This window comes from Megalopta genalis, chromosome 18 (genome assembly GCF_051020955.1).
Source record: "Megalopta genalis isolate 19385.01 chromosome 18, iyMegGena1_principal, whole genome shotgun sequence".
NCBI classification, from domain to species: domain Eukaryota; kingdom Metazoa; phylum Arthropoda; class Insecta; order Hymenoptera; family Halictidae; genus Megalopta; species Megalopta genalis.
The window spans coordinates 702,489-724,326 of record NC_135030.1 but is presented as its reverse complement, the minus strand read 5'-3'; the positions used below and the strand labels follow the sequence as shown (position 1 = coordinate 724,326).

Below are 21,838 nucleotides of genomic sequence, written 5' to 3'. Positions count from 1 at the left end.
TTTGTTTGTTAGAGAAATATGAAGAATATTATCAATGAGAAACTTAATATATGTATTTGATGATCAACTCCGTCAAGGTAAAAAATTGAGAGACCTATCCTTAAACGATATAACGAATAAGTGTGTTTAAGGAACTAAAAAATGGTTTATTTCAGGGCTCTGTTTTAAATATTTATAATCCAGAATAAAAAAACGGAACTTCAGTGCAAAATCGAAAGATTGCACAATACAATATTATCGATACATTGTATCAGTAGTTTAATCCATAGCATTTTCTGGACAAGTTTTCCTTGTATGCCCTAAAAGTATAAATATAATTATAATATAACTATAACCAATATTATATATATGTAAATAATAATTTGAGGCATATTTAATATGCCAACATAGGATGATTTCGATAATTCTTTAGTATGTTTTAGGGGCATGTTTCTGAATTATCTTTTCTTTAAGCGTAATTAGCAAAAACCTTAGTTTTCGAGTTATTCACGAAAATAACTTATGCACCAACATTGTATCAACACGTATCTACTGTTTCTTGCAATGGCCGTGAATTAACGATGCGATAGCACTAAGATTAACACGCGGGTTTGTATATACCTATCCGGTTGTAAGGCCCGGATTGAACTATTTGGGGACGCATTGACTCCCGTGTCACCGATATACAAATTACCCGCTAAACTAATATTAGGCAATAGTATATCTACAAAAATTCTTTTTTTTTTCAAATAAAATTGTTTAGTCTGGTAAAATTCAATGCTGTACCAGTTTTGTATGTTTATAGTGGTATTTTGCAAATTTAATAAAAAAGAAAACTTGGTTGAAACAGAAACAGAACCTTGGTTGTGATGTTAAATAAATAAAAATTTAATTAACTTTAATTTTAAAGTGTGCTATCTTTTTGTCCCGCACTGTAATAAAGAGCTTGGGTCTTCAGAAATATTTAATGCTAAATTGAAAAATACTTGGAATATAATTTTAAAGTGTTTCCCTACAATATAGAATAGATAATTATTTACAAGTTTACTTGTTCTATAAATCGCTTAGCGACCGTTGCAAGAAATAATAGCAGATTCGAGAGTATAGTAACAGCATAAAGGTAGAAAATGTGCGGGACTAGGACCAAATACCGTATTTTAGAAAAAAAATTATAAGTTTTGCATAGAAACAGTAATGAAAATATTAACCTTCCATTCCGCAAAGGCCGCATTTTCTCTTGCCACCGGTAGCTCGTGGTTTCCTTTGTGTATTTTCATGTCCTCTACTTCTAGACGGTTTGTTATTTCGTTCCACGAAAGAAGTATTATTATTTTGAACAGTTTCGTCTGACCATTGGAAGAATTTGCAAGATTCGTTCATTGGTTTTGGACACGAATAAAATAGTCGTCCTTTGTTGGGACCGTCTTTTTGAACAGTTCGTCTGCAATGCGTACGAAAATAGTGTAATACAAACATTGAGAATAACAGAAAAATTATATCCAAACATTTACTCACTCTTTTGCTAATTGATTACAGTGACATTTAAGACTGTTCGATCCAGAGGTATCATTTCCTCCCCATGAACTGGAAGTGCTTGGTCTAGTATTAATATTTGTAGCTGTCACGTGGCTTGTGCTTTCATTTGAATTATTTTGCATTTGTTGCGCATCGTCTGCCGCCCACAGAAAAAAATCACAACCCGTACCTTTTGGTTTGGCGCATGTATAGAATAATCTTCCTAAAACACGTATTACAAATACAATGACAAAATCACGTAATCCACCATTTCACAAATACCTGAAAAATAAAATTCTATATGATACCTTGATTCGGCCCTTCTTTCCTTACAGTTAATTGAATCGCGTTCTCATGGCAACGACACACAATATCAGAATTATTATCAGTATTACACCATTTTTTATCTTGCTCCATTCCTGGTTGTTTAAAGTTGTTGCTCGAAGAATTGAAGGGCTTTGTGTCGATCCATGTATCTTTCTTCTTCGAGTCCTGTCGTTTCTTAGAATTTCGATTATTGTCTCTTGATCTATCAGTATTGCGTTGATTAATATTGTTTTGAGATCTAACGAACCCTACAGACGTGTTATTTTCAGATAAATTTACTCTATTTTGAACCCGAGATTGTTGAGCTCCACTGTTTCTTACTGAAAGTTGATTGGTAACAACGGATGATCTTGATCCACTGAATGTACTACTGTAACCACTATCGTTTGTTGTTTGCCTAACATGCATAACGTTCTCATCTTTAATATTCATTATTTCATTAAATGAAGAATCACAGCCACCGATGCAAGTTGTGTACGTAGTACCAAAAAGTGGAAAAGCATTTCTAGTCAACTTGAATTTTAACTTACGCATATTTCCGGCGCACTAGAAATAATGAATTAATTAAAAGTTATTCATCTTGCAGAAGTACACGTTTACATACTTGTGAACAAACGTCATCCAGTACTTCGACAGATTCTACATTTGAGGGAAACCATATGACATTGTTACAAGTTGGGAATCCCATACAGCCAATATATTTTCCATTGCCTTGTTTTCTATCCTTGAGAGTCATATTTGAACTACATTTCGGACATTTGAAGATAACAATATCTTCACGTGGATTATTAATTTGTGCGTCTTGAATTCCGATTGGTTGTTCCCCGAGATAATCAGCCAAAGCACTATCAATTAAATTCGCACGTTCCAATGCTATTTTAAACACATCACGATATTTATTTATTTGACTTTGTAAGATATCGTTTGGGTTCTTTTGTCGCTCACATATTCTGTACAGAAAAGTATCATGTTAAGACTAATTTTACAAATGTTCAACATTATATATATATATAAGTAAATTACTTTAAAGAATACATACAACTTAAGATTCTTCTCTAAATCGGCTCTCAAGTGTGGTTTTGACATTTGGAATCCCATGTTGTCATATCCCATCACTAATCCGATTCCAAGTTTTCCAGGCATTAAATGTTTTCCATCTATCAAACCTACATATTGACGTGCTTTTATTGTATCTATATGTTCAGCGTGTGTAGCATCTGTACCAATACCAAATTTGTCCATTAAAGTAATCAAGTCGGCTTCAGTTAATAATTGCGGCGGAGACGTTTCTTCTTGTACCATGTTAATACTGGTAGGTCTAAAAATCTGTCCTTCTTGGTATACAAGAATTTCTTTGTCGCTCCACCTTTCATATATATATACATTCAAATAATTTCGTTCAGTAATTTGTAAACCATTGGCAACAAACTTTTCGCCTGCTATATCAATTTCTACTGTTGTTTCTTGTCCTATTGCGTTCTTAGATAAACAAGCCAAAAAATGTCGGACCACGAATTCGTAAACTTTTGCTTCATTACCTGTCACAAAATGTTGACTAAAATGTCATAAAACAGTGTTATGAATTGTATAAACAATAAACTTCACCTTGTAAATCATTTTTGAATTTTATTGGATGTATGGGAGGATGGGCTTGATCACTTTTCTTCCCTTGTCGAGGATTTAATCCTTCCTGAAGTAATTGCTGTGCGAAACTACCCCAAGCAGAACTATCAGTTTGCTGATTTACTAAAGGCACAAGATTCAATTCCTTTGGAAATATATTTGTTTCTGTACGTGGATAACTAATTAAACCTTGACTGTATAATTTTTCTGCTATTTTCATAGTTTCTTTAGCACTTAAGTGAAGTTTTCTAGATCCTTGTTTCTCGAGTTCCTAAGTTTATTTAGATGCCAGATATTAATTAATGTCTTGTCACTTTTATCTCAACAAATATTTTATACTTACAACTGTGTCCAATGGTAGTGGTCTCCACTTGCTCTTAGGCTTACTTGTTACTTTTTCTACCGTGGCGTTGGGTTCTTCTAAACATGTTTCCAGCAGAATTTCGCACGGTAATTTTTCAAACAATCTCCCTCTCACCCATCTGAATTCCACTGAAATCTCATCACGAGTATCCATCACTTTTATCTTCCAATATGGCTCTGATTTGAACCTTTCTATAGCTAAATATCTTTCAACTACAAATCCTAAAGTTGGGAACTGACAACTGCCATAACTGATAAGCATATCAGCAAGATTTCTGGGAAATACTTTTTGGAGTCTCAACGTTTGAAATCTAGTAAATGCAGCACCTAGAAACATTACTATGTTTAAATGCTATGTTATAACAAACACTTACTTGCACTCTAACGAAACGTTCTTGTTATATACCTATTCTCAGGTCCAGTTCACTACGGACATCAACAGCATTGCTGACCGCTTCATCTGGCTCACACAGATTTTGTAGCGCTCTGCTTACAGATACTTGTGTGATTTCAGAAAACTTTGCTCTACGCACAGACAGATTTGTTAATACATACAATATATTAAACCAACTTGGGTGTTTATGCGATTACCTATGTACACGTATATTAGCTTTAACTGCTCGACAGACTTGAATAATTTCAAACCCAATATTCTCTCCTTCACGATCACAATCTGTCCAAATAATTAATGCACTGCACTTTTTCGCTTCCCTTTCTAGAGTTTGTTTAATTTTTATATAACTTTCTTCTATGCATTGCTTTGTGACAGGTGCATCGAATAAACTTAGAGGATGACAACCCTCCCACTTACGATATGCTCCTGTAAATGCATAATTCAACAAGTGGCCCGACACAGAAGTCATAATCATATCACAATTTTGGCCCCATACATTGGAATTGAATTCATAAATTTTATTGTAGGGAGACAATCCTTCTCTCTGTAACAGAATTGAAAAAATTCAAATATCGAATATATTTCTCTGGAATTCTTATCTATTTTAACGAATAACATTGTGTGATATAATTACACGTCTAGAGTTACCACGAGACAAGTAACTGGCGATATTTTTTGCAGCATCATTTTTCTCTGCAACGTTAAGGACTTTCATCGTCGTTTTAGATCCGATATATCTTGCCAGAAAAAGATACGGCATCGATTTATAAAGTTTTAACATTAGCCATAAGTTGTAAGGTTTATAACCTTCAACTGTTCGAACACTACCATGGTTTGAATACTTCTTCGAAGTTCCTGGTAAAAAAAGCAAGAACATTGGATAACTGCGTGACCATCAGAGGGCTAATTCTGCAAGAGTAAGATTTTCTTACTCTTTAAGTAACCCACCATTTCACTATGCATCCAATCCGCAGTGGATCCTGTTTCCAGCAATTAATCGTCAGCCAATCGGAGCGAAGAAAATTTCTATATCGACTCTCGCTAATGAATCAACCTGCGACCTGGACGTAGGCGTGCAGGAGTAGAACCCATTCCTGTACGCGATTTTAGACCAGTGTTTCAATTGTCAACAGGGTTAACATAATTTTTTGGAACGAAAATTCAATTATGTAATGCATCCTACTCCTGCACACCTCCAGGCCGCACCATGATCGTATTTGTATATTGTAATATGATTACATACCGGATCAAAGTAGTCGCGGGAAAGTTATCGACCAAGTGGTCATCTGCTGGCAAGTGTAGGAAGTAGCAGTTACAATGAATACCAGACGCGATCATCTCGAGCTTCTCCTATAAAGATAAGTTATCGCGAATTATTGAAAACCGAAGTGGCTATAACCCTCAATGAAGGTCAAGTAGAAGACATGTTTATCAGAATGTTTTCCATTGTTTTTGGCGTCTCCTGTCCCTTCCCGAAGTGGGTCCCATATATTACATAGCAGCCAAATAACGTAACCTAAGTCCATTTTTTCATGTTCAAAATAAATAATCTAATAATTTAATTGATACGCTTCGGAATAATATCAGCTATATACGCTAAGTAACTGGACAAGCTAGTGCAGCCGAGCATAGAATCGTTTTGAAAGTAAAATTAATCGTGCGAAACCTATCCTTGCGCATGAGTCATAAAGATCTCGCAATTAGAGTGTCATAATTGAATCATAGGGTGCGCGTCAGTGTGGCGTACATGGTAAAATCAATTTCTACGTCTGACCAAACTGATGAAATAGGAAATGAAAACTAAAATATTAAATCGCTAATTTTTACCTTTGATTCTCTTTTTGGTAAGTTTTGGTAAGTTTTGATTCTTTTTGGTGTGTTTTCACATTTTCTCGCAAATCGGTTTCACCGTTCTTATTTTTCATTATCTACAGTACACGATTAGAATTAATAACTTCACGGTGTTGCGTAGGTAACGGCACTTCCGCAGCCTCGTAATCCGAAGGAAACGATGTTATTAGTTTACACGGTATGACGAATTTGATTTTCCACACACGGAATTTCCATAACCGTTATGCCAACGCGAGATAACAATGCAAATAATTAACCACCAATAAAGCATTTCCGTGCAGGTTGTGTAACGGAGTGCGTTTGACCATGCGACTTATGTACATCACGAGAACATCGCTTCACGTGAACGTTCAAGGTTCGATTAAAATCATCCACCTTTCGCTCCAATGTAATTGATGCATGATGATGTTTCTTATGGTCCGGGATCGGATTGGCCTACAGAAATATCTTTCATGGTTCTTTTTCAAACGAAGAATCATCCTCAATTCAATATAGCTATCTATATAATCGGTAAATAACACGTTATTATATATTATAATATAGTATAATTATTACTTATAATCACTATTATTGAACTAGGCGCGAGTATTATTATATATATTATATAATATAAATAATAAATAAATAATAATATATAAATATTATATTATAATATTATATAATATAAATATATTATTATATTATTATATTATTATATTATATATTATAATATAGTATAATAATTATTACTTATGATCACTATTATTGAATAAGGCGCGAGAATTATTACAGTTGTAAACTGAGATGTATCGTATTTTATATAACCACAAAACTGAACGTAATGTTTATTAACTTTTAAATCGTCTTTCTTTATTTAATCATCAAAACATCTATAGAGTAAAATAAGTACAATCGATATAGATATTTTACTGACTTCTTCTAATGTTTCAGGAGAGTTATCGTTGCAACAGCTGCCGTGCATTCTCATTACTATTTCATCGGCGCTGTTCATCGCTTCTTTGTACACCGCATCCTAGAAGTAGACAAAATTAATCTAAAGAAACGGTAAAAAAAATGCAATAATAATTTGAAAACGTTCATTGCTAAAATTACCTTTAAATGTCCCCAAAAATAAAAATCCAACGGATTCAAATCGGGTGACCGTGGGGGACTTGTACACCGCATCCTAGAAGTGAACAAAATTAATCTAAAGAAACGGTAAAAAAATGCGATAATAATTTGAAAATGTTCATTGCTAAAATTACCTTTAAATGTCCCCAAAAATAAAAATCCAACGGATTCAAATCGGATGACCGTGGGGGCCACGGCACAGGTCCGCCACGGCCGATCCATCTGTCTCGAAAGGTTTCGTTTAGATGGACGCGAACTTCTGTGGCGAAATGGGCCGGAGCCCCGTCCATTTGATAAAACATGTTCTGCTGGAACTCCAAAGGAATGCATTCCAAAAGTTCTGGCAGAACATGTTTTAAAAAAAATTTTATACGCTGAACAGTCCAACCTGTTAGGAAGGATGTACGGCCCAACGATAAAATTGCCACAAATTCCGGCCCATGCCATTAACCGAGAAGCGAACCTGCGCATGGTGTGACCGAAGCGGAACACCCTTCTCTTGCGAAGAGTGCTTCAGCTGTCCATAAAATGTATTTGCAGAACGATGGATTTCGCGCTACTTCTCGCAACAGCCACCTTGAATATTGAATCCGTTGATCAAAGTCAGTGTCCAGTAATTCCTGCACCCGTATGAATTTGTATGGGTGCAGAGAATTGTCCTGTAGGATACGGTGCACGGTAGTACTGCTAACAGAAATAGTAAAAAAATACATACAAATGCATAAACATTTACAGATCGAGAACATCTTTTTTTACGTAATTAAAAATCATGGTTATTTTAATTGTAACTTACCCCAAGCGGCGACTGATTCCTCGTACACTCTCCGTGCCGTCCTCCTCTATTATTGTACGTCATTTTCCGATCGGAGGGTTCGTGCAGAAAATGATCTTCCTGCTATTGAGATGCCGCGGGAATAAAAGCGTTGCGCCAATGTCCGTACGGCATATTCCGTCGGTGTATTCAAATTTGGGAATTCTTCCCGTAATCTCCTCACAGTCGCGGCGGCATTTCCTTCGCACTGCGCGAATATCCAAAATATTTAATAATTACAATTAAAAATGTGTAGGATGCACAGCGAGTACAGCCGATACTAAAACTCCATGATTACAAAATCTCTCGGGTTGTAAGACCGATTACGCTAAGCGACGGAATTGATTAGTATCGCTGTTCGTCTAATTAAAGATGAACAGCTGTTTCAATTTTGAAGAATGAATTGAAGAATGAATTGAAGCACTGTAAAGCATTCAATTCGATGGTCGAAGGTTGAAAGATTATCTGAGTAGTAGACTAGCGTGAGCAGGAGTCTACTGTAGTTGACTGAAGCTGAGTTGACTGACTAACTGAATAGTAGACTAGCGTGAGCTGGAGTCTACTGAAGACGAGACTGTCTGAGAGGATTGGAGACAACTGACCTGAATGACAGGAAAGAAGGCTGAATGAACAGTAGACTAGCGCGAGCTGGAGTCTACTGAAGTTGACTGAATGAGTGAGTAGTAGACTAACGCGAGCTGGAGTCTACTGAAGTTGACTGAAGCTGAGTTGACTGACTAACTGAATAGTAGACTAGCGTGAGCTGGCGTCTACTGAAGTTGAAGAGTTAAGTGTAGTAGACTAGCGTGAGCTGGAGTCTGCTGAAGTTGACTGAATGAGTGAGTCATAGACTAGCGTGAGCTGGAGTCTGCTGAAGTTGACTGAATGAGTGAGTCATAGACTAGCGTGGGCTGGAGACTACTGAAGTTGACTGAAGCTGAGTTGACTGACTAACTGAATAGTAGACTAGCGTGAGCTGGAGTCTGCTGAAGTTGACTGAATGAGTGAGTCATAGACTAGCGTGAGCTGGAGACTACTGAAGTTGACTGAAGCTGAGTTGACTGACTAACTGAGTAGTAGACTAGCGTGAGCTGGAGTCTGCTGAAGTTGACTGAATGAGTGAGTCATAGACTAGCGTGAGCTGGAGACTACTGAAGTTGACTGAAGCTGAGTTGACTGACTAACTGAATAGTAGACTAGCATGAGCTGGAGTCTACTGAAGTTGAAGAGTTAAGTGTAGTAGACTAGCGTGAGCTGGAGTCTGCTGAAGTTGACTGAAGCAGATTGACTGCGATTCAGAACTTAGTTGAAATGGACAGCGCGTGTCCGATGAAACAGAGTCGCGGACTAGAGACCGAGCGAGAATGACTGAGTTTAACTGACACTGACTGACGAATGACCGATGACCGATGACCGACGAACGACTAAAGACTAAAACGACAAAATGACTAAGAGAAAAATCGGTTTCGAGTTTTTATACCGTTTCGTGGACAGAAGACTAGACATTGATTGGCCAGTGACGCGATGGAAGGGGATGTAAAAGTGACGTAGCAGCACGCAGTGCCGCAGGTAGCAAGAAACCCTGAACAGGCGACCGTAGCGGTGCGTGCTATCTACCCTGTTACAAAAAATGCTGTCAATGAAGGTGTGCATTATTCGAAAGTGCAGAAATGACTTTATTGCCGGAAAGAAGACGGCTCGAAAAAATCATAAACATAGAAACTGCAATGAAGAAGGCTATGGCTCTACGAAATTGAAAGCCTAACGAACGTGACCTTTTGTCGATTGCACGTCGTTCGTTGAAGGACTGTTAATTTGTCACGCCGAGCCGAAGATTCCCCGTCAATAAAATGTTTTTTAGGGATGAAAGGAAAAGGTAATTCGTCCCGGAGAAAGTTAGGCGGGCACAGCACGAGAATTCCGTTGAAGGACGGAACACGTTGTGATAACGTTGAGGGTGAAAGGGAAAGATATTACTTTTAAGCATAAAAAAGAATTAATTATCTTCTTCAAATTATGTATGATTAGATATGCATAATGTAGTTACAAAACAAGTATAGTTTCATTACAGATTCACAATTGTTGAGATAACGGTAATATTCCATTCAATATGGAATATATATATATATATATATATAATATTCATTTGTTTTTCTATTAATACATAACATAAATGTAGATACACTTGAAATACATATATACCCGTCAAAACATTTTCCGGTATATGGTGTATGATTTTGGCTGTGATCCACTGTAGAAGTTAATCTAATTGTACCACAAGTATTAGGATAATTTATTTGTCTTTACATCGTGTTTAAAACAAAAGTGTCCGTTTCGTGCCATCTCTTCGCTATCTTTTCTTATCGCACACACACAAATACGAGCAAATGATAAAGACTATTCGTAACCAAGGCAAAGGACATTCTGTGTCCATCGTATTATTTCATAGGATGGATAATAAACGGCAACCTCGTGTAGCGGAGGTTCTATTTTCGAATAGGAAGCAAACGTTTCCTGTACAAGCACGCGAAAGAAGACGTAGGAAATGAATGGCGTAGAATAAACCCGCGATAGTTACGACCGACAGGTTGGCCCGTGCTAGCTCATTTACGCTCGTCTGTTATTCTGGTTTTCTGAGACTGGCGCCAGCTTATGGACAACGTATGACCATACGCGTAATTAAAGGTAGAAACTATAATTATATATATATTATATTATATATATTATTTTATTAATATATTATATTATTATATATATATTATTATTAATATTATTATTATAATATATATATTATTATATATTATTATTAATATATTATATTATTATATAATAATTATAGGAAAAATAATACGTGAAAACCGTCAAGTGCAATGGATTCAGTCAGAATCGATTGTTCCACAGTGGTCTGCTCGTTAACAGATTTCTTGTTCTTGCGTGAACGTCAGTACATATTCACGACAGTCTGATCTATAACCGGTCGTTCAAATGTTTGATCGATCTTCATCGACATTGACCTTAACAACACGTGGCCGCGTATCTCGAACTGCGAAGAAAAAATCCTGGGAATCGCTCGGCTTGTATCTTGTACAGCGCCGCAGCGATCCGCATTGCATAATCCACAATTTTATACAAATTAACTTACGATAAGCGTGATCACCGTCTTGGTAATTCTTGCTTTGCAGATCCGCTATTATAGATAATCGCTTCAGAACCGACGCGACGACTCGGCGCACAAAAGTTTTGTAAGCGGTCGACGCGACGACGGAATACGCTTCGACTTGTGCGCTTAACTTTCGAGAATGTTCGAAACTACAGGCTGTCTCAAAAATGTCTCGCAATCCGGAAAGTGTTCCTCGGATCATTTGAAGCAACTTCTTCCTTTACAAAAATTTTCTGCGACACACCGTTAACGAGATATTAACGAAAAACAGCGACCAATAAGAATCGAGCACGGCTGACGCGAGGCGGCCCAGCCAAGCAGCGCGCGAAGCCCAGTTCCGCTCATTGGTTCGGTCGCCTCGCGCCAGCCGAGCTCGCCTCTCATTGGTCACTGTTTTTCGTTAATAACTCGTTAACGGTGCCTCGGAGAACATTTTTGTAAAGGAAAAAGTTGCTTCGAATGACCTGAGGAACCCGCCACTTTCGGACTTGCGAGACATTTTTGGGACACCCTGTATACTTCGCTCAACGAGAACTGGCACGAAATATAAACAGCTGCGCGCGAACGACGCGTGATCCGGCCAGGGCCGATCACAATTTCCAGATACTTCTACACGAGGCTTCTGCATGCAAGGGTCCTCGATGAGAGTCCTCTAAAATTCGTCCCCGAGCATCGTCGTCTAACAGCCACTCAGCTACAGCCGCAGCAACGATCACGTGAACGTTCAGTTTACATTTTGTGTCGGTTCTCGCTGAACATAATGTAAGAATCAGCTTATGCTCATCGATCAAGCAAATTCTGTTGGCCTCTGTTTTTTGACGAGGTTGGACTCTGACCACAGGTTCTCCGTTTTCACTTTGCCAAACGAACATTCAACGCGATTATTCAATTAACTTTTGTATACTTAACTCTTGTATACAAAATATACGCTGCGCTATGCGTGTTTCTAGATTTTACAAAGATTCAACAGAAATTCTTACAAAAGTGGATCCTATCATTTCATTTCTATTATCTTAACATTTCTATTTCTAATAATGATTTCAAAATGCTTGAATATTCGTTATTAGGCACAACTAAAAGAGCAGTTAGAGCAGAAAGAATAAAACAGAATGGAGTTATAAAATTGTTGCAGTTACATAATTATAAGGATGAGGAAATCGTCGTCGAAAATGCCGAGGAATTGCAGAGAAGCGAAGCGAAATTAAGTTGTTCATTCTACATGTTCGTACGAGATTCTTCAGCGTGCAAGTTCACGGCTCCTTGAGCGATACGGATACCTGCAAGGTCATCGAGTGTGCAACAAAGACAACAACAACAGAGATAAAACAACGTTTGTTAGACGAATGGAAACGGATTTCGCCGGATTATTTAAATAAAATCATCTGTAACATGCCCAAGCGATTACACGAAGTAATAAAACAAAAGGGGGAATCGACAAAATATTAATGTTATGATAACATGATTAAAAAGATTTTCATTTTATATAAAATTAATGTAATTCATTCACTGTCCGAATATTTTGTCACGATCTTGTTTATCGCTTATTATGCAAAAGAACGTGTGCAATAAATAAACAAAATTTATGTTTCTACTTACTTTAAGAAGTGCTTTATTATATGAGAAAACGATTTATTCAATAATACTATCATAAACAATAAAAAGGAGCAATAATTCCTTATAACAATATCGTGTCCAAATATTAATGCGTGTCACTGTATAAAAACGAGCTGCAAAGCTCGAATAATTCTACCTTCTCTTCCCAAATTGTCGATTTTTGTGCCCAATCTGAGTGTGAATTATCTACTTGGATCCCATGGGAAATATACTACTATACAACAAGGAATGGAAAACAGTCGTGAAAGAAATTAAATTCGCTGAGACCTAAATTGCACATGCATTACACTACCAATTTTGTACTTCTTCAAAGAATAACGTACGCAAACGTACGCAAAATGCAAAATAGTAACCTGCATATTGAAATATGTATATATATTAGGTCTACCGGAAAGTTCTGTCCGATAGTGTCACTTCAAGTTTCAATCCATATGCACATGTTGATTCGAGACATATATGACTATCTCTCTTTATCATTGCATTTACACACATGCACTCTCCTAAATAAACTGAAACAAAGATGTCTCGTGTCATTATTAAGCGAGACGCGATCGTGAAAACATGGCTACCGATGATAATGCCAGACCACATGCTGCTTTAGCGACTCGTCGGAAAATCGTAGAGCTAGGCTGGGAAATTCTGTCGCATCCACCATACTCCTCAGACCTAGCACCCTCCGATTATCGCTTGTTTCTCTCTTTGCAAAACTTTTTACAGGAAAAAGAAATTCAAAACCGAAGCTGATGTCAACCAAGCACTAGTTGAGCTCTTCGCCTCTAAAAATAAATCATTTTTTAAAAATGGCAAAGTATATTCTATATATATAATATATTCTAATATCAAAAAGTATATTCTTATATTCAAATTCTATATTCTAATATATATATGAAAGTATATTCTACAATAAATATTATTAAATGTATGAAAATTGTGTCATATTTCAATTAATATTAATATAATATATTAATTAATATAATATATATCAATTAATATAATATTATTCTTTAACTTGAATATTTAGTTTTCTCAAGATATTGGATCTCTGAAAGCACAAATTTCATTAAAAAGCGTAATATAATAAAGAAACTGTATCCTGTGCATATATTACTGCGGTCATGTATCTATTACTGTGAGTCAAATACTGCGGACGTTCTGATTACTGCGTGTCAAGGTTGACACACAAACCATTTTCTTTTAAATGTACACACGCTGGCAAGAAGTCACAAGTAACGATGGAAAGTATATTCTACGATAAATATTATTAAATGTATGAAAATTGTGTTCTATTTCAATTCAAAAACGGGCAGAACTTTCCGGTAGACCTAATACTTGCATAAAAAGACGCAGTCTATCTATCGCAAAAACAAGTTAGTTACAAATTAATGTTGGAAAGAAATAAAAGTTAAAATTCATTTGACATGTAATATCGCTGAAACTAGATACCAGACATCTACGTGTTATCAACGGCGTGGGTTTAGTCACCTTTGTTCCCTTCCCCATTCCAGGATCGACGATAGCGATAGATCACACACAAAGAATGAAACAACTATTTCGAGGTCATGGTCGGAGTGGCACAGCGCGGAAAATGTGTGCCGCCATCGATTGTCTTCGACGTTGTTGTAATGTACGTGGGAACGTCGTACGCGGGACGATATAAACCATCGTGTCCAATGACGCTGATAAGCCGGATAGAAATATCGATCACAGTTGGTACCGCGTGTAATTATGCAGACTATTCGGTTCGCGGGTTTCGGTACCATCACGTATCAGTTTCCAACTATTCGAGCGGCCCGCCATTGTTACCGACGCTATCGCGTTGGTTCGCAATGGCAAAACTGCTAACTGAATTTCGTACTAATTTGCCTCCTTGAAAGACGGCCGTTAATTATCGAGCACTGAGATTGCGGCATTTACCAACGTACAGTCGCTTCTACACGCTAAGGCAGAGTAAAACTCTAGAGCGATCTATCTCTTTTGAACATTATTTAATGTTCGATGCAAATCTGATTCGCGTTTCCGCGTTTTATAATTTATTATATTTTATTTACTATTATATATAATTATATTTATATTATATTATATTATATTATATTATATTATATTATATTATATTATATTATATTATATTATATTATATTATATTATATTATATTATATTATATTATATTATATTATATTATATTATATTATATTATATTATATTATATTATATTTTATTTACCATTTATATACCATCCACAGTTACTAGAATACTTGGTAGCACTTTCGAAAACGAAATAACTTCTCAAAAATTGTACCATGTGTCTTGAGCTTTTTTGAGATGTTTGAGGGACTAAACAAGATTGGTTGACTAATACGATAATTTAATGATTTGTCATTGATTTGATTTAATGATAATGTCATTGCAAATTTCAATAGATACGCACATATTCATTTGAGACATATATTTTTGAAAAATGTTGCTCACAAATTGCCATCACGTTGGCAAAAGGTTATAAGTAGCAACAGAAATTATATCGTACAATAAATATTACTAAATTTACGAAAAATCTATTATTTCCTTTGATTTCTTAAACGGACAGAACTTTCCGGTAGACCTAATCAATTTCAATCGTCACTCGCTTTTCTTATTCATCGTTCGATCATTCGCTACACGGAATTTGAATGTTCTCAAATCATTCTGTTGTTATACAATTGAGCCGTTTATTTTGAAAGTGGCATAAGTCACTTTATCGTAACGAAAAGTGGTGATTTTTCAATGTTTATACGAAATTATTTATACCGAGAAAAATATCAGTATTCTGAGATAACAGATACAAGTAAATCTTCTCGAAAGTTAGCTTAAAGTTTAATGTTGTAACGAAATTATTTATACTGAGAAAAATATCAGTATCCTGAGATAACAAATACAAGTAAATCTTCTCGAAAGTTAGCATCCATATTTTTAAACGTGTTAAAACACAAACCCTTAAATATATATATTATATTATAAATATATTATATATATTATATTATAATATATCGATATAATATATATATATATATATATATATATATATATATATATATATATATATATAATATATATGTATATATAATATATTATATTATAAATATATCGACTCAAAAACAAAGTGATTTACGCCACCTTCAAAATAAACGTCTCAATTATACAGTTGGGCAGCTTGGATCAATCTCCGTTTCCCATCTCGCGCATTCTCGGCAGAAGAGGATTTCACCTGTTCCCCCGTGGCCAGTTCCAACGCCTTATCCGTTCACCGCCATCGAATTCCGCGCGAGGCTGCTTCAAGGAAGCCGCAAAACCCAGCTCGCCGGCAGACGGTGCAACATTCCAGGCCGCCTGGACGACGTTCCCGCGTATCCGGAGCAGAAAGGGTGCATCGAAACAATGTCCCCGGGGATATACACCTGATTCCCCATGCCGGGGACGACCGAAGGAAGAATGTTTCCTACCGAACGGTCGGCCAGGTGGAAGGAGATGGAAGGTGGAATTACCGATGACGAGTCACGATCGAGAGCTCTCGTACGTTCTGCCAGGGGGTGGGGGCAACTGGTACGTATCCTGGTAACATTGGACCCCCACTTGCGACTGATAAAGACTCGGAGGCACATACGGTGACGCTAAATAGACACGGACGTCGCGGGCACCCACACACACACCGTCAACGGATTCTTCCGAGTCCGATGCCGACACTCTCTGATCGACGACACCAACTCCGATTTCGCCTCGAACCGACTCCTCCCGACACCGATCCATCGACGATTCCAATTTCGACACTGTGTCACACACCGTCAACGATTCCGACTCCGCTGCCACACCGACACCGACACTAACACACACATCGGCACCGAGCCACACCGACAACGACACACCGACACCGACAACGCCACCGACACCGGCAACGTCAACGACAAAACGCCGACCGGCGGCGACCATCGTCCGTTCGAACGTCTGCAGTTGCAGTCAGTCACGGTGCTTACGCTCGAGCACGCGACAGCCTGTTCGCGGGGGATTCCCAGAGAGAGAGTCTCCCTTGTGGACGCGGATCGGTCCCGCGTTATCGTTTCTCTATCGTGTGTGTGTCCCTGGTGCGAGGCGCACACGTCGGGCCCAGTGAGTCACAGACACCTCTCGCAGCGAGCGTTTATATTCCACGGGAGATTATTATTACACGCTTCCTCTCGACAGGAGAGAACCTAGAGAGAGCATATTCGTGTGGACTAGGTGTTGCGCGCTCGCGAGTTTCTCTCCGCACTTTTACAAGTGATGTACGGAACAGTGTGAGAGGCGTTCGTGGGATAAGGATATGGTGACAGTGAGTAAATCGCTCGTGATCCTTGTAAACGTCGTTCGCGAAAAACAAATCCGACGGAGGCTCAACCGAGAATCGTTTTCGTGTAGCGCTCGCGGGACCGCCGCTTTCGTGCTTATTCTCCGCGCATTGTCAGGCGAAGCACAGAATAATTTAAAGGGAAAGCGATAGTCCAAACGCACAACGTTCTGTCTGACTTTCGAAATATTCGCAAGTTTTTGCCGTTTTATTTGCGCGGCCGTTGCGGGAAATCGCGGCATCTCGATCTCTGGCGGTCGATCGATCGATCGAGTCGGTCGATCTTCGAGAGTGCTCTCGATCGCATGGCGGTGCCGCCGCCTCTCAGCATTGAACGCGTTTCGATCTTTTGGTAGATCGGTGAATCACCTGGCTCCGATTCCGTTACTCGCGTTCGAGGAAAGTTCAAGGGAATACGTGTGTACGGCCGCTTTCTTAAATCGTTCTTTTTAGCGCTATCGCGCGCTGACCGGTGTATATGGTAATTACCGTGACACATATTCGTTGGAACGGTTGTTACTTCACGCTCGGGCAATTTTTGACAGATCGGGAATATAATTGAGCCGGGCAGGTGCGCGATCTCGCGCGGTCGACGAGACTTCGCGTACCTATTGCCTTTGAAAGGGGACAATTTCCACGATTCCGTCAAATTTTTTTACTATCGTTTTCAATTGTTGGCTACGTTCTTCTGACTGACGATCGTTGATTAGAGTCGTTAATGGTAACGTTGCAATAATCGGTGATTTTATAGGCTACGAGTTTAATACTTCCTGGGATACACAATTTCGTACAACGAGAAGTAACTTGTTATCTTGTAATTGAAAATCTTGTTACGGTTACGAAGAGATTAATTAATTTATTATTAATTAATTAATTTCATGGGTGAAAATTTTCTAAAAAGCAAAAAAGAAATCTCCGATTATCTGCGTGTATCTGCGATCAAATACGAAAAAATGAATTTCACTTCGATCTAACAAAAAAGGATATAAATGGCTATAAATGAACATATGAAAAACACGAAGTTATTAAAATTATTCCACGGTCGAACGGTCCAAGAAGATGATATTAAGATTTATAGAAATTTTGTTAATTTTATTAAATTTATTTATTCCTAAGCAATCACGAAGATATCGTCGTTATCCAGAATTTGTCTAACTTTCACTCTAATAATCATATTAATGTTCATAAAAAATTTCGTACAACGAAAAGTAACTTGTTATCTTGTAATTGAAAATTTTGTTACGGTTACGAAGATTAAAGTTGCTTCATGGGTGAAAATTTTCTAAAAAACAAAAAGAATCTCCGATTATCTGCTGGTATCTGCGTTTACTCTGACGATCAAATACGAAAAAATGAATTTCACTTCGATCTAACAAAAACGAACGACCTAAATGGACATAAAAGGAAATAAATGGCTATAAATGAACATATGAAAAACACAAAGTTATTAAAATTATTCCACAGTCGAACGGTTCAAGAGGATGATATTAAGATTCATAGAAATTTTGTTAATTTTATTAAATTTATTTATTCCTAAGCAATCACGAAGATATCGTCGTTATCCAGAATTTGCCTAACTTTCACTAATAATCATATTAATGTTCATAAAAAATTGTCACCCTTTACGCAAGATATTTAATAAATATTTACAAGATTGTATCACCTTCTCATCTCTATGATTTTTTGATCACCACTTTTCATTACGGTAAAGTGACTCATGCCACTTTCCAAATAAACGGCTCGTATAACGATAAAAATGATTTTTACTCAGCTGGAGTTACGTTTTGGACATTTGCGCGACGATGAACTTCTCGTGAATTTTTGACGGAACAACAAAGCCACGGTTATCTTAGAAACAACTGAATATTACTATTATGAATCAGCATCGCGTTGCAATAGCCGAACCACGTCATAAATTGGCGAACGGACCTGGTCACCGGGTAGCCTAATAAAAGTTTCTTAGCCACCTTCGCCACCTTACACCGGTTTCTCTCGACACCGTTCCCTTCCACACGCAATCCAAGAAGGTCAAGTACTTTTAGACGATCCTTCCGTTATTGATGTATCGTGGCAGTTTCTTATTTGCACTCGCCCCACTCCCTTCCCCGCTCCCCACCACCTCGATCCCATCACGTTCCATTCCTAATCGAAGACTCCTCTCAATAGAATCATCTTTCGTTGTTCGCTATAGAGGAACGAAACCGAGTGCATGGAGTGCAGCTTTTCGGATCGCCGCGGCCTGACAGCAGAAACCGATCGGGACGCATCGAGCAAAGAATAAACGGAACGACCAGAGAGAGAGCTGCCGGCGACGAATATACTCGAGATAAACTGTGACTTCGATCGAAGTGTAGAAAAGAATTTGTGAGAGAAAGAACACAGGATACAGGCAAATTCGTCGTCATTCAACGATCCGAGCAGAAGTGCAGGGTGGAGGATGTGAAATCGTTGTTGTTGCGACCGAGGTACGTTTACGCGTTCGTCGTGAAACGGTGACACGGAGGGGGGGGATTTTACATGCGTCATCGTTGTGCGGATACAAATCGTACGCGACGAATCGTTTCGGCAGCAGTACACGTGCGTAACGACAAGCTCGATTGGTCCTGCGGAACACGAGGCTTCGATCCCTCATCCAAGGACGCTCGGTAATAAATGCGGTACCGGAGATGACGTCGTACGTGTTCTCCAAAATGGCTCTCCGAAATACTCGGCTGCTTCTGTTCCTGGCGTGCCTTGCCGCCCCGTCCTACGGTAAGTGAACCACCTGTGGTACTTTTTCTTAAATTTGAGAAAATTTTGGTTCGATCTTTCGACGTTTATTCGCCGTGGCCATCTAAGATTCGATAGTATCTCTTACTTTTTTTCACTAGAATTTCTCTTAAACGAAAAAGCCTTGCATAAACTTCTTGCGATAACTACTCAAATATAAATAATTACCAGTCAATAATTACTAATAATACGATTACAGATACATACGATTAAAATAATTACTAGCCACGCCCTTTGGTCAAGGTCCTACGCTTGTACTGGGTTGGCAACTAAGTAATTGCCGATTTGTTCAATGAAATAAAAATTTTTTTTTTACTTGGAACGAAGTTTAATCTGTAATGTATTTTCCATTTTGTTCGATGACCTTTTGCCATCTCTCCGACAACTTGAAAATTCCACGCTCGTAGAAAGTCTGATCCTTTTCGGCCGAAAACTGAGTTAAGTGAGATTTTACAGCGTCATCGTCATTAAAAGTTTTACCACGAAGGGAGTTGTCCAGGGATCGAAATAAGTGGTGATCCGATGGCGCGAGATCAGGGCTATATGGTGGGTGTAACATCGATTCCCAACCAATATCCATCAATTTTTGCCGAGTGGACAAAGACGTGTGCGGCCTAGCATTGTCCTGCTGGAAAATGACGCCTTTACGATCGACCAATTCTGGTCGCTTTTCCTTGACCGCTGCATTCAATTTGTCCAGTTGCTAACGTTCACGGATAATAAAAAATAACATAATAATAATAATAATAATTTTATAATATAACATTTACGGATATCATAAAAATGGGAGTGAGAGACATCTATAACTGAAATCGGCAATTATTTAGTTGCCAATCCAATATATTTGCAAAACCAATAGTTGTTGTCATAATTTGTAAAATAGTATTGCAGATATTTGTATTATATTATTGTGTTTTTATTTTGGTCGCTTTTCCTTGACCGCTGCATTCAATTTGTCCAGTTGCTAACGTTCACGGATAATAAAAAATAACATAATAATAGTAATAATAATTTTATAATATAACATTTACGGATATCATAAAAATGGGAGTGAGAGACATCTATAACTGAAATCGGCAATTATTTAGTTGCCAATCCAATATATTTGCAAAACCAATAGTTGTTGTCATAATTTGTAAAATAGTATTGCAGATATTTGTATTATATTATTGTGTTTTTATTTTGGTCGCTTTTCCTTGACCGCTGCATTCAATTTGTCCAGTTGCTAACGTTCACGGATAATAAAAAATAACATAATAATAGTAATAATAATTTTATAATATAACATTTACGGATATCATAAAAATGGGAGTGAGAGACACCTATAACTGAAATCGGCAATTATTTAGTTGCCAATCCAATATATTTGCAAAACCAATAGTTGTTGTCATAATTTGTAAAATAGTATTGCAGATATTTGTATTATATTATTGTGTTTTTATTTTGGTCGCTTTTCCTTGACCGCTGCATTCAATTTGTCCAGTTGCTAACGTTCACGGATAATAAAAAATAACATAATAATAATAATAATAATTTTATAATATAACATTTACGGATATCATAAAAATGGGAGTGAGAGACATCTATAACTGAAATCTGTAATTACTTAGTTGCCAACCCAATAAGTTCCTCGTTTTATCTGTTGTTATTAGATAACAAACAATAGTATCATTAAAATCACATTAAGGATACGAGAACGTGAAGAAATAAAGCTTCACGATATGGAAACGTAGATACGCGCTAATCTTTCAAAATGTATTGGGTTCTACATTATCATATTTCATCATAACTTTAGAAGTTAATGCGATTTTATTTTGATATGGTAGTGTTTGGTACTCGGACAGCGAGTGCTCGTGTCAACTTGGACCTAGAATATACAATATACCGACACTTTCATTGTTTAGTTTCTGGCATTTACAGTGGCCCCACAAAAATATTCGTACATCTTTTAAAACGCAATGTCTTTTCTG

General features: G+C 37.4%; 2 protein-coding genes and 2 long non-coding RNA genes across 15 annotated transcripts in view; 2 read left to right on the top strand and 2 right to left on the bottom strand.

Annotated features, from left to right (window-relative positions):
- Positions 1 to 125: 125 nt before the first annotated feature.
- Top3alpha (topoisomerase 3-alpha) lies at positions 126 to 6,165 on the bottom strand. 5 transcript variants are annotated; one of them, XM_076527272.1, is made up of 14 exons: positions 6,029 to 6,165; positions 5,445 to 5,551; positions 5,150 to 5,295; positions 4,836 to 5,056; positions 4,399 to 4,745; positions 4,214 to 4,332; positions 3,788 to 4,134; positions 3,427 to 3,715; positions 2,861 to 3,359; positions 2,426 to 2,771; positions 1,803 to 2,367; positions 1,495 to 1,717; positions 1,188 to 1,420; positions 126 to 299 (listed from the first exon to the last, which is right to left on the bottom strand). In XM_076527272.1, the coding sequence occupies exons 4-14, from the start codon at positions 4,980 to 4,982 to the stop codon at positions 259 to 261; spliced, it is 3,156 nt and encodes a 1,051-aa protein (XP_076383387.1). In that variant the 5' UTR covers positions 4,983 to 5,056; positions 5,150 to 5,295; positions 5,445 to 5,551; positions 6,029 to 6,165; the 3' UTR covers positions 126 to 258. The 5 variants fall into 5 exon arrangements, with proteins under 5 accessions (XP_076383387.1, XP_033340126.2, XP_033340127.2 ...); XM_033484235.2 differs by having other exon boundaries at positions 5,150 to 5,181; XM_033484236.2 differs by lacking the exons at positions 5,445 to 5,551; positions 6,029 to 6,165 and having other exon boundaries at positions 4,850 to 5,056; positions 5,150 to 5,288.
- Positions 5,788 to 12,728, top strand: LOC117228465 (uncharacterized). Of its 4 annotated transcripts, none has more exons than XR_004492308.2 (4): positions 5,788 to 6,045; positions 6,174 to 6,562; positions 6,983 to 10,658; positions 10,813 to 12,728. It is a non-coding gene; the product is annotated as an uncharacterized LOC117228465 (long non-coding RNA). The 4 variants fall into 4 exon arrangements; XR_004492310.2 differs by having other exon boundaries at positions 6,136 to 6,562; XR_004492309.2 differs by having other exon boundaries at positions 5,788 to 6,055.
- On the bottom strand, positions 6,871 to 16,359 carry LOC117228466 (uncharacterized). Of its 3 annotated transcripts, XR_013035039.1 has the most exons (5): positions 15,987 to 16,359; positions 7,956 to 8,181; positions 7,297 to 7,849; positions 7,145 to 7,217; positions 6,871 to 7,064 (listed from the first exon to the last, which is right to left on the bottom strand). It is a non-coding gene; the product is annotated as an uncharacterized LOC117228466 (long non-coding RNA). The 3 variants fall into 3 exon arrangements; XR_013035040.1 differs by lacking the exon at positions 15,987 to 16,359 and having other exon boundaries at positions 7,297 to 7,846; positions 7,956 to 8,097; XR_013035038.1 differs by lacking the exons at positions 7,956 to 8,181; positions 15,987 to 16,359 and having other exon boundaries at positions 7,297 to 7,464.
- A 331-nt stretch (positions 16,360 to 16,690) lies between these two features.
- The window catches only part of LOC117228409 (uncharacterized), a 38,208-nt gene continuing 33,060 nt past the window's right edge, over positions 16,691 to 21,838 (top strand). Inside the window, exons 1-2 of one of the 3 annotated variants that reach the window (XM_076527273.1) lie at positions 16,691 to 16,882; positions 19,291 to 19,850. In XM_076527273.1, the coding sequence (XP_076383388.1) occupies positions 19,766 to 19,850 (85 nt within the window). In that variant the 5' untranslated portion in view covers positions 16,691 to 16,882; positions 19,291 to 19,765. The other 2 variants (XM_033484147.2, XM_076527274.1) reach the window with 2 other exon arrangements.